General features: G+C 45.9%; 1 protein-coding gene across 1 annotated transcript in view; it reads left to right on the top strand.

Moving 5' to 3' along the window:
* Positions 1–12,830, top strand: part of LOC111548251 (fer-1-like protein 4) — a 52,931-nt gene that overhangs the window by 27,696 nt on the left and 12,405 nt on the right. The window contains 7 exon segments of the mRNA XM_023220636.1: positions 2,349–2,583; positions 2,727–2,785; positions 2,874–3,005; positions 5,598–5,640; positions 5,730–5,830; positions 5,908–6,045; positions 6,143–6,259. Of these exon segments, the coding sequence (XP_023076404.1) occupies positions 2,349–2,583; positions 2,727–2,785; positions 2,874–3,005; positions 5,598–5,640; positions 5,730–5,830; positions 5,908–6,045; positions 6,143–6,259 (825 nt within the window).

The raw sequence follows: 12,830 nt of genomic DNA, 5'->3' as shown, positions 1-12,830 counted from the left end.
GTGAGGCCATGGGTTAGGGGACAAGGGGGGCAGAATTATGAAAGAGGGCAGTGGATGGTGATTTTCTAGCTGGTTATCTTAGATGATCCAAGGGTCAGCCAACTCTCTATAATGGCCCAAATAGTAAATATTTTAGGCTTTGAGGGCCATCCAGTCTGCTGCAACTACTCAACTCTGCCATCGGAGCATGAAAACAGCCATAGATAATTGTAAATGAATATTTACAAAAACTGACAGCAGGCCAGACTCTGTCTGTGGGCTGCAGTTTGCTGATTCCTGGATTAATTCATGGACTTGTGGAGTTCTCTAGGCGTTACTGTTACTCAGACCTCTTGAACAAGCCTCCTTGATTAGTTTCTGTCTATCCATCATTGAGAATAGGGTATTGAAATCTCCAACTATTACTAATGAATTGTGTATTTCTCTCTTCAATTCTATTACTTTTTTGTTTTTGTACTTTGAGGCTCTGTTGTTAGGTGCATATATGTTTGTTATATCTTCTAGATGAATCAACCTTTTTACCATTATAAAATAGCTCTTTGTCTCTGGTAATATTTTTTGTATTAAAGTCTGTTTTCTCTGGTGGTAAACTACTCCAGCTCTCTGGTTACTATTTGCATGATACATTTTTTCCTATACTTCATCCTTTATGTGTCTTTGAATCTAAAAAGTATCTCTTAGCTTGGAGTTGCATCTCTTTTTTAAATCCAATTGACAATCTCTGTCTTTTGATTGGTATTTAATATGATCACATTTGATGCTATGATTGATATTATTGGTTGAATTTACATCTGCCATTTTGCTCTTTGTTTTCTATGTCTTGTGTATTTATTGTTTCTCTTTTACTGCTTTCTTTTGTGTTAAATAGATGTTTATTATATTTTGATATTAGTGTGCTACTTTAATTTGTTGATTTTTACTTAGTAGTTGCTCTAGGGATTACAATATGCATACTACTATTTCACAGTCTACTTCAGATTAATACTAATTTAATTCCAGTAAAATATACAAACTTTTCTGTGATATAGCTCTATTCTTCCTCTCTCTTTTGTGCTAAAATTGTCACATATATGTGTATATATGTATATATCTACAAATACATAAAATAAACCCATCAATACAGTAGTAAAATTGTTTCCCTTAGGATCCATTGATAGATACGGAATTCCATATATATATGGCCTTTAACCATAAAATAAAATAAACCATAATACATATTTTAAGACAGAGTCTCACTCTGCCGCCTAGGCTGGAGTGGTGCGATCTCAGCTCACTGCAACCTGTGCCTCCCAGGTTCAAGCTGCCTCAGCCTCCCAAGTAGCTGGGATTACAGGCATCCATTACCACACACAGCTAATTTTTTTTGTATTTTTAGTAGAGACAGGGTTTCATCATCTTGGCCAGGCTGGTCTCGAACCCCTGACCTCAAATGATCTACCTGCCTTGACCTCCCAAAGTGCTGGGATTACAGGTGTCAGCCACCATGCCCAGCCAAAAAATATATGTGTGCATGCGTGTGTGTATGTATATATATGGGTCTTTTGCTCTGTCACCAAGGCTGGAGTGCAGTGGCACAATCTTGGCTCACTGCAACCTCCGCCCCCTGGGCTCAAGTGATCCTTTCACATCAACCTCCTGAGTATCTGGGACCACAGGTGTGCACCACCATGCCCCACTATATTTTTGTATTTTTGGTACAGATGGTGTCTTGCCGTGTTGCCCAGACTGGTCTCAAACTCCTGAGCTCAAGCAGTCTGCCTTCCTCAGCCTCCCAAAGTGCTGGGGTTACAGACGTGAGCCACCACACCCAGCTTCTGACAGCACTTTGTAGGCTCGAAAATACTTATGTTTCTATTATGTCATTTGATAGTTACGATAGTCTTTTGCATCCAGTATTGTGTCCCTTTTTTTTTTTTTTTTTTTTTTTTTGCTTTTTTTTCCTAGACTGCAGTGCAGTGGTGTGATCTTGGCTCACTGCAACCTCCGCCTTCTGGTTTCAAACAATTCTCCTGCCTCAGTCTCCCAAGTAGCTGGGATTACAGGTGCCTGCCACCACGCCTGGCTAATTTTTGTATTTTTAGTAGAGACGGGGTTCCACTGCGTTGGCCAGGCTGGTCTCGAACTCCTGAACTCGTGATCCACCCTCCTTGGCCTCCCCAAGTGCTGGGATTATAGGCATGAGCCACTGCGCCCAGCCTGTGTCCCTTTTTTAGCTGGGAAACAAGGTGAGAAGGCAGTGGTTTACCAGAGATGACATAGTGAGACTATGGCAGAGCTAGGCTTAGAATGCAGGTTTAGATATATTTTTTCCCTACCTGTCTCTGTGGCTGCCTTTCCCTCTTCCCCAGGTCTTCAAAGGCACAGTTCCTCTCTTCCACCCCCAGGACTTGCCGGAGCAGCCTTACCTGCAGCCCCCACTCAGCATCCTGGTGATTGAGCGCCGGGCCTTTGGTCGTACAGTCCTTGTGGGTTCCCACATTGTCCCCCACATGCTGCGATTTATATTTCGGGGTCATGAGGATCCTCCTGAGGAGGAAGGAGAGATGGAGGAGACAAGGGATATGATGCCCAAGGGACCTCAAGGTTAGGAACCTTCTCCTTCAGGACCACCAGGCAAAAGCTCCTCTGGTTCCTGGCGGACATGGCTCCAGAGGGCCCTCCAATGGGGTGTGGAATCTGACTTCTATTTACCCAGTCTCCTCATGCTGCCGTTTTCCCCCTCCCAGGACAGAAGTCCCTGGATCCCTTCTTGGCTGAAGTGGGTATATCCAGACAGCTCCTGAAGGTGATGGGGTAGAGGAGATAGATGGGGAGGGGGATAGCAGTACTTAGGATGGTGCTGGGTTAGAGGGACAAAGTCTGTTCTTCCTCAGCCTCCTCTGAAGAAGCTCCCACTAGGAGGCCTCCTGAATCAAGGCCCTGGACTGGAGGAGGACATTCCAGATCCGGAAGAGCTGGACTGGTGGTCCAAGTACTACGCGTCGCTGCAGGAGCTCCAGGGGCAGGTAGGAGCAGAGAAGGGTCCCAGGGAGGGGCTGGGGTGTAAATGGTAAAAAGAATGATATCTTAGCTAGGCATGGCAGTGTGCACCTGTAGTCCCAGCTACTCAGGAGGCTGAGGCAGGAGAATCGCTTGAACCCGGAGGCAGAGGCTCCAGTGAGCTGAGATCATGCCACTGCACAACAGCCTGGGTGGCAGACTTCGTCTCAAAAAAACAAACAAAAAACAAGAATGATCTCATTGAAGGTGGAGCTCTACAGTTTTTCAGAGCTCTTCATTACAGTCCTCTTTTCTTCACAATTCCACAAGCTGGGGATTAGTAACTCCATTATCTAGAGCTGTGTTGTCCAACAGAGATAATACGAGCCACATACGTAATTTTAACTTCTGTAGTAGCCACATTAAAAAAAGTAAAAGAGGCCGGGCGTGGTGGCTCACGCCTGTAATCCCAGCACTTTGGGAGGCTGAGGCGGGTGGGTCACGAGATCAGGAGATTGAGACCATCCTGGCCAACATGTAAAGCCCCATCTCTACTAAAAATACAAAAAATATTAGCCGGGCGTGGTGGTGGGCGCCTGTAGTCCCAGCTACTCAGGAGGCTGAGGCAGGAGAATGGCACGGACCCGGGAGGCGGAGCTTGCAGTGAGCCGAGATTGAGCCACCGCACTCCAGCCTGGGCGACAGAGCGAGACTTGGTCTAAAACAAAAAAGTAAAAGGAAACAGGTGAAATTAATTTTAGTAATATATTCAAAATATTTCAAAGCTGGGCACTGTGGCTGACACCTGTAATCCCAGCACTTTGGGAGGCTGAGGCGGGCAGATCACTTGAGGTCAGGAGTTCGAGACCAGCCTGGCCAACATCGTGAAACCCCGTCTCTACTAAAAATACAAAAATTAGCCGGGCGTGGTGGTGGGCACCTGTTAATCCCAGCTACTCTGGAAGCTGAGGCAGGAGAATCGCTTGAACCTGGGAGGTGGAGGTTACAGTGAGCCAAGATTGTGCTCCAGCCTGGGTGACAAAGACTCTGTCTCAAAGAAAAAAAAAAAATAATTTCAACAAGTAATCATAAAATTTCTGAGATATTTTACAGTCTTGTTTTTTGTACTAAGTATTTAAAAATCCAGTGTTTATTTTATATTTATAGCACATCTTTTTCTTTTTATTATTATTATTTTTTGAGACAGAGTCTTACTCTGTCACCCAGGCTGGAGTGTAGTGGCACAATCTCAGCTCACTGCAAGCTCCGTCTCCTGGGTTCATGCCATTCTCCTGCCTCAACCTCCCGAGTAACTGAGACTACAGGCGCCCGCCACTATACTCGGCTACTTTTTTGTATTTTTAGTAGAGATGGGGTTTTACCATGTTGACCAGGCTGGTCTTAAACTCCTGACCTCAGGTAATCTGCCCGCCTCAGCCTCCCAAAGTACTGGGATTACAGGCACGAGCCACTGCGCCTGGCCCCTTCTTTTTATTTTTAGAGATGGGGTCTTTATCTGTTGTCCAGACTGGTCTCAAACTCCTTGGTTCAAGTCATCTTCCCACCTCAGCCTCCCCAGTAGCTAGGACCATGAGTACATACCATCACGCTTAGCTCATTAAAAACTTTTTTTTTTTTTTTCTGGGTGTGGTGTTTCATGCCCGTAATCCCAGCACTTTGGGAGGCTGAGGTGGGAGGATCACTTGAACCAAGGAGTTTGAGAACAGTCTGGGGAACACGGTGAGACACCATCTCTATTAAAAATGAAAAGAGCCGGGCGCGGTGGCTCAAGCCTGTAATCCCAGCACTTTGGGAGGCCGAGACGGGCGGATCACGAGGTCAGAAGATCGAGACCATCCTGGCCAACACGGTGAAACCCCGTCTCTACTAAAAAATACAAAAAACTAGCCGGGCGAGGTGGCGGGCGTCTATAGTCCCAGCTACTCGGGAGGCTGAGGCAGGAGAATGGCGTGAACCTGGGAGGCGGAGCTTGCAGTGAGCTGAGATCTGGCCACTGCACTCAAGCCCGGGCAACAGAACAAGACTTCGTCTCAAAAAAAAAAAAAAAAAAAAAAAAAAATATGAAAAGAAGTAGCTGTGCATGCTGGTGGTCCCAGCGACTCAAGAGGCTGAGGTGGGAGGATCGCTTGAGCCTAGGAGGTTGAGGCTGCAGTGAGCCATGTTCACACCAACACACTCCAACCTGAGCTACAGAGCAAGAGCCTGTCTCAAAAATAAATAAATAAAAATTAAAAGGCATTTATTTCATAGAGACAGGTTATCACTGTGTTGTTCAGCCTGATCTCGAACTCCTGGCCTCAAGCAGTCACCTCAGTCTCCCAAAGTGTTGGGATTCCAGGCATGAGCCACCAAGCCTGGCCACTTACAGCACATCACAATTCAGACTAGCCACATTTTGAGTGCTCAGTAGCCATGTGTGGTTGATGGTGACCACCCTGGACAGGGCAGGACTGGATGATAAATTGGAGCTTTAAAAATGCAAGTGGCATACACAGCAGAAACTTGAATGAAGGCTTCCCAAGTGTCCTGGAAAAGGGGGTAGGCTAAGGAGTTGAAGGGGATGGAGAAGAATCTCTGGATCTGCTCTTTAATTTCAGCACAACCTTGATGAAGATGAAATGGATGATCCTGGAGATTCAGGTAAGAGATTGGGCTTTTTGCTCTGGTTCCATCTGCCCATCTTCTGCCTACCCAGATATTTCTGACTGGGGCATTTTTATTGTTTCCAGATGGGGTCAACCTCATTTCTATGGTTGGGGAGGCCCAAGACCAGGGTGAGGCTGAAGTCAAAGGCACTGTGTCCCGAAAAAAAGCAGTTGCCACCCTGAAGGTGACTGGGTACTGGGAAAAGGAAAGTCTCCTTTGGATTCTGGACATCGGGCTGTCACTGAAGTCCTTGCCTTTTAGATCTACAACAGGTCCCTGGAAGAAGAATTTAACCACTTTGAAGACTGGCTGTATGTATTTCCTCTGTACCGAGGGCAAGGGGGCCAGGATGCAGGTGGAGAAGAGGAAGGATCTGGACACCTTGTGGGCAAGTTCAAGGTACATTTAGGGAAGGAAAGCAGAACCAGGGAGCCCAGGTGGGGATTCAGAAGGACGATTCTCTTACCAGAGCCTTTTCTGTCTCCCCCCAACTCAGGGCTCCTTCCTCATTTACCCTGAATCAGAGGCAGTGTCATTCTCTGAGCCCCAGATCTCCCGGGGGATCCCACAGAACCGGCCCATCAAGCTCCTGGTCAGAGTGTATGTTGTAAAGGTGAGTCTCCATAGCCCTGGCATGCCTCCAACTATAGCTAAGGTAATGTACACGAAACCTACAGAAGGAAGGCTTTGGGAGGAACCTCGGGATCACAGAGTTCAAGTTCTTCATTTTTCAGGTGAGAAATCTTAGCCACAAAGGAGATCCCCTAGGGTTATAAAGTATGCTCATGGCAGAACCAGAACTGGGAGTTGGTCTCCTGACCCCCGTTTATAGTTCTAGTCCTGTAGAACGGGGAGTATAATTCTAGGATGACAGCAGGGCTGAATCTCAGGCTTTAGAAGGCTCGTTACCAAATACCTTTGTCTAACTTTGTCCATTGATGCAGTTTTCATACTGAGTTCAGCAGGGCCTTGAAGTATTCTTAAAGATATCTCCGGGCCGGTCACTGTGGCTCATGCGTGTAATCCCAGCACTTTGGGAGGCCAAGGCGGGTGGATCACGAGGTCAAGAGATCGAGACCATCCTGGCCAACCAACTTGGTGAAACCCCATCTCTACTAAAAATACAAAAATTAGGTGGGCGTAGTGGCGCACGCTTGTAGTCCCAGCTACTTGGGAGGCTGAGGCAGGAGAATCGCTTGAACCTGGGAGGCGGAGGTTGCAGTGAGCTGAGATCGTGCCACTGCACTCCAGTCTGGGGGGCGACAGAGCAAGACTCATCTCCAAAAAAAAAAAAAAAATATATATATATATATATATATATATATATATATATATATATATATATAAGAGGGTGAGTGGCAAAGAGATGGAACAAAAGGGGGAAAGGGGTCAGGGTTGTGAGAATGAGGACAAAAATGGCACTTCTCAGAGTAGATCTTTTTGTATACCCCTGACTCTTAGAACTATAGCAATGTTTCACATGCCCCCACAATAGACAAAAAATTAAAACCAATCATAGTGTTGAGGAAACCTCACATGGAATATGAACACTAACAAATGACCCTCACTGTACTACAAATGAACAATATAACCACATTGAAGGAAGTGAAGAACAAAACCAAATAACTCTGGAAAACAGTAATTTGACAGGGTTCTATAAAACTAAACATGGACCTGGTACAGTGGCTCATGCCTGTAATCCCAGCACTTTGGGAGGCCAAGACAGGAGGATCACTTGAGCCCAGGAGGTCAAGACCAGCCTAGGCAACAAAGTGAGACTCAGTCTCTACAAAAAATTTAAAAACTAACTGGATGTGGCTGGATGTGGTGGCTCATGCCTGTAATGCCAGCACTTTGGGAGGCTGAGGCAGGTGGATTGCCTAAGTTGGGTGGATCGCCTGAGGTCAGGAGTTTGAGACCAGCCTGGCCAACAGGGTGAACCCCGTCTCTACTAAAAATACAAAAATTTGCTGGGCATGATGGCATGTGCCTGTAGTCCCAGCTGTTTTGGAAGCTGAGGCAGGAGCATTGCTTAAAGCTGGGAGGAGAAGGTTGCAGTGAGCCAAGATAGTGCCACTGCACTCCAACCTGGGTAAGTGAGAGAGACAACATCTCAAAAAAAGGAAAAATGTGTGATGTGGTGGCATGTACCTTTGGATCCAGCTACATGGGAGACTGAGGCAGGAGGATCACTTGAGCCTAGGAGGTTGAGGCTGCAATGAGCCATGATTGTGCCACTGCACTCCAGCCTGGATGACAGGGAGAGAGCTTGTCTTAAAAACAAAAACAAAAAAACAACTAAACTAAAGAGAGCTGAACATAAATGCTGTAACCTAGTTAGAAGTATGTGTTAGCAATTCTGAAACTACATAATGTGTATACTGGTATACATGAATAAGTAAACTATATTGTAGATAATGAGAACCAGGTTTCTTGGAGAAAGAAGTTACAAATAAGGAAAGGGGATTAAATGAATGCTGTGATATTAGATCAGAATCAGAAGTATCTGTATAAACTCATGTTTTAAAATATACACAGATGGAAAGATACAGAAATATAGATCTATGTATATATATGTGGATTATGTTATTAATGTTCGCTATCTCTGCTGAGAAGGCCTAGAAGCAACAACATCATAGTAGCAGTGTGAGCACACCAGGTGCCCAGATTTTGGTTTCTAAACACCATTATTTAATAAAGGGATTGAGGACTCCTTGGAGAAGTGTTTGATTCTAGGACTAGGGCTGGGAAAATATAAGTCAAATCTGGAGCATCTTGTGGGGCAGGAGTAAGGAAGTGCTCAAAAAAGGATGAGGGCTTAATGAAAGAATGAACACAGCCAACCTGAAGGAGCTCCTAATGGTTAAGACTTGAAAATTTGGGGCAACAAAGTAAGTAATGAGGCTGGGCGCAGTGGCTCTTGCCTGCAATCCCAGCACTTTGGGAGGCCGAGGCAGGGAGATCACCTGAGGACAGGAGTTCAAGACAAGCCTGGTCAACATAGTGAAGTCCCATCTCTATTAAAAATACAAAAATTAGCTTGGTGTGGTAGCACATGCCTGTAATCCCAGCTACTCAGGAGGCTGAAGCAGGAGAATCATCTGAGCCTGGGAGGTGGAGGCTGCAGTGAGCCGAGATTGCGCTGCTGCATTCCAGTCTGGGTGACAGAGTGAGACTCTGTCTCAAAAAAAAAAAAAAAAAGGCCAGGCACAGTGGCTCATGCTCATGCCTATAATCCCAGCACTTTGGGAGGCCGAGGTGGGTGGCAGATGGCCTGAGGTCAGGAGTTCGAGACCAGCCTGGCCAACATGGTGAAACCCTGTCTCTACTGAAAATACAAAAATTAGCTGGGCGTGGTGGTGGGCACTTGTAATCCTAACTACTTGGGAGGCTGAGGCAGGAGAATTGCTCGAACCTGAGAGGTGGAAGTCACAATGAGCCAGGATCGTGTCATTGTACTCCAGCCTGGGCGACAAGAGCAAAAAAAAAAAAAAAAAAGTAATGGTAGTATGGGATATTCAGCCATTTTTTTTCTTCTTTTCTCTCTCTTGCCTTCTGTTTTTTTTGAGATGGAGTTTCGCTCTTGTTGCCCCAGGCTGGAGTACAATGGCATCATCTTGGCTCATTGCAACCTCCACCTACCAGGTTCAAACGATTCTCCTGCCTCAGCCTCCAGAACAGCTGGGACTGCAGGCATGTGCCACCATGCCCTGCTAATTTTGTATTTTTAGTAGAGACAGGGTTTCTCCATGTTGGTCAGGCTGGTCTTGAACTCCTGACCTGAGGTGATCTGTCTGCCTTGGCCTCCCAAAGTGCTGGGATTACAGGCATGATGAGCTACCGCACCCAGCCTGCCTTCTTTTTTGGTTTTTGTTTTGAGATGGAGTCTTGCTCTTGTCGCCCAGGCTGGAGTGCAATGGCACAGTCTTGGCTCACTGCAACCTCTGCCTCCTGGGTTCAAGTGATTCTCCCACCTTAGCCTCTGGAGTAGCTGGGACTTAGGCACACATCATCATGCCTGGCTAATTTTAGAGATGGGGTTTCACCATGTTGGCCAGGCTGGTCTTGAAGTTGTGATCTCAAATGATCCACCTGCCTCAGTCTCCCTGAAGTGTTGGGATTACAGGCGTGAGCCACTGCACCCAACTCTCTGTCTCCTCTTAATGCTCCCATTATATGTATGTTGGTGACTTAATGGTGTTCCACATTTGTTTGAGGCTCTATTTCATTTTTATTTTTTCTCTTTTCTCTCTGTTCTTCAGCTTGCCTAATCACTTTTGATCTAGTTTCAAGTTTGCCAATTCTTTCTTCTGTTCAAATCTACTATTGAACCTCTCTAGTGAATTTTAAATTTTAGTTATTGTACTTTTCAACTCCAGAATTTTCATTTGGTTCTTTTAAAAAAATTGTATGTCTTGGCCAGGCGCGGTGGCTCACGCCTATAATCCCAGCACTTTGGGAGGCCGAGGTGCGTGGATCATGAGGCCAGGAGATTGAGACCATCCTGGCTAACATGGTGAAACTCCGTCTCTACTTAAAAAATACAAAAAGTTAGCTGGGTGTGGTGGCACATGCCTGTAGTCCCAGCTACTTGGGAGGCTGAGGCAGGAGAATTGCTTGAACCTGGGAGGCAGAGGTTACAGTGAGCTGAGATTGCACCACTGCACTGCAGCCTGGGCGACAGTGAGACTGTCTCAAAAAAAAAAAAAAAAAATGTGTATCTTTATTGACATTCTCTATTTGATGCAACATTATCATCATACCTTCCTTTACTTCTCTAATCAAGCTTTCCTTCAGTTCTGTGAACATATTTACACTGGCTACTTTGAAATACTTTCCTGTCGGCCGGGTGCAGTGGCTCATGCCTGTAATCCCAGCACTTTGGGAGGCTGAAGCGGGCAGATCACAAGGTCAGGAGTTCGAGACCATCCTGGCTAACATGGTGAAACTCCATCTCTATTAAAAATACAAAAAATTAGCCAGGTGTGGTGGCGGACACTGTAGTCCCAGCTACTCGGGAGGCTGAGGCAGGAGAATGGCGTGAACCCAGGAGGCAGAGCTTGCAGTGAGCCGAGATTGTGCCATTGCACTCCAGCCTGGGCAACACAGCAAGACTCCATCTCAAAAACAAAAATACACACACACACATACACACACACACTTTCCTGTTAAGTTCATTGTGTTGCTCTCATGGGCATTTTTTTGGGGGTAGATGGAAAAATAATTTTTCTATTTCTTTGCAGGCCTGATAATTTTTTGTTAGAAACAGCATTTTAGATAATACATGGTAACAACTCTGGGTACTGGGGTTTCTTGTTATTTCCTTGTTTATTTGTTTAGTGACTGGCTGGATTATTTTAGCAAAGTCTATTTCCCATCCCCTGTGTTAGATCAGTGATGTTGCTACTCTGGGAGGCGCAGCTTTGGATATGCCACTGTCACCCTAGGATGACAGTGGTACTGGCAGGGCCCTCTTGCATTCTTTTCCCTGACCACACCCAGTTAAGCTCTGCTGATTGCTCTATCGTTTGCAGTAGTATCCTGGGAGCATAAAATCCTCTAAAATTAATCTAATCAAATGGTGGCTCTTTGCAATGAATACTTTCTGAGGTTAGTGTTTGATATTTGTTTTAACCCCAGGAGAGCTCCTCCCAGCTGTCTTATCCCTTGGCTCTCCCCTGTAAAATAGATAACAGCCTGTAGTCTATGCTGTATCTTCATTACATCCATGAATCTCCTCCCAATCCCTTAACTACAATGTCCACTTTTTTTTTTCTTTCTTTTTTTAGACGCAGTCTTGCTCTGTCGCCCAGGCTGGAGTGCTGTGGCGCAGTCTTGGCTCACTGCAACCTCCGCCTCCCAGATTCAAGAAATTCTCCTGCCTCAGCCTCCCGAGTAGCTGGGATTACAGGCGTGAGCCACCATACCTGACCAGAAAACCTGAATAGTCCTATAAGTATTAAAAGAAATCTCAGCAGCAGTTTCTACCAAACAGTTATGGATGAAACAATTTTAATCTTACACAAGGCTGGGTGCGGTGGCTCAAGCCTGTAATTTTTGGGAGGCCGAGACAGGCGGATCACGAGGTCAGGAGATCGAGACCATCCTGGCTAACACAGTGAAACCCCGTCTCTACTAAAAAAATACAAAACACTAGCCGGGCGAGGTGGCAGGCACCTGGAGTCCCAGCTACTTGGGAGGCTGAGGCAGGAGAATGGCGTAAACCCGGGAGGTGGAGCTTGCAGTGAGCTGAGATCTGGCCACTGCACTCCAGCCTGGGTGACAGAGCGAGACTCCGTCTCAAAAAAAAAAAAAAAAAATCTTACACAAACCATTTCAGACAATATAAAAACAAACACCCCAGTTAATCCCATGAGGGTAGCATAATCTTGATGCAAAACCTGAGAATGACATGAGAAAGTAAAATTATAGGCCAGTTTCACTCACATTTATTCCACAGGTATGTTTTGCATTTTTTTTTTTTTTTTTTTTTGAGATGGGGTTTTGCTTTTGTTGCCCAGGCTGGAGTGCAGTGGCATGATCTCGGCTCACCGCAACCTCCACCTCCCGGGCTCAAGCGATTCTCCTGCCTCAGCCTCCTGAGTAGCTGGGTTTACAGGCATATGCCACCACCACCACCACCATAGCCCAGCTAATTTTGTATTTTTAGTAGAGACGTGGTTTCTCCATGTTGGTCAGGCTGGTCTCAAAGTCCCGACCTCAGGTGATCTGCCCACCTTGGCCTCCCAAAGTGCTGGGATTAGAGGTGTGAGCCACCGCACCCGGCCTTTCTTGCATTTTTTATGAGGTACTAGGCAGTGTTCTGGGTACTGCTGACAAAAAGCAGTGAGTAAAACAGATGAAAATCGGTGCCCTCATGAACTTTACATTCTAGTGAAAAGAGATTAACAACAACCATAATCAATAAGTAAATTATATAGCTTACAATCAGCAGAGCTTAACTGGGTGTGGTCAAGGAAAAGAATGCAAGAGGGCCCTGCTAGTACCACTGTCATCCTAGGGTGACAGTGGCATATCCAAAGCTGCACCTCCCAGAGTAGCAACATCACTGATCTAACACAGGGGATGGGAAATACACTTTGCTAAAATAATATATAGCTCATACCTATAATCCTAGCACTTTGGGAGTGGGGGCGGGGGGCAGATCACCTGAGGTCAGGAGT

The sequence above is a fragment of the Piliocolobus tephrosceles genome, chromosome 20 (assembly GCF_002776525.5).
Source record: "Piliocolobus tephrosceles isolate RC106 chromosome 20, ASM277652v3, whole genome shotgun sequence".
Taxonomy (NCBI): Eukaryota; Metazoa; Chordata; class Mammalia; order Primates; family Cercopithecidae; genus Piliocolobus; species Piliocolobus tephrosceles.
This window is presented reverse-complemented; position numbering and strand designations above follow the sequence as displayed.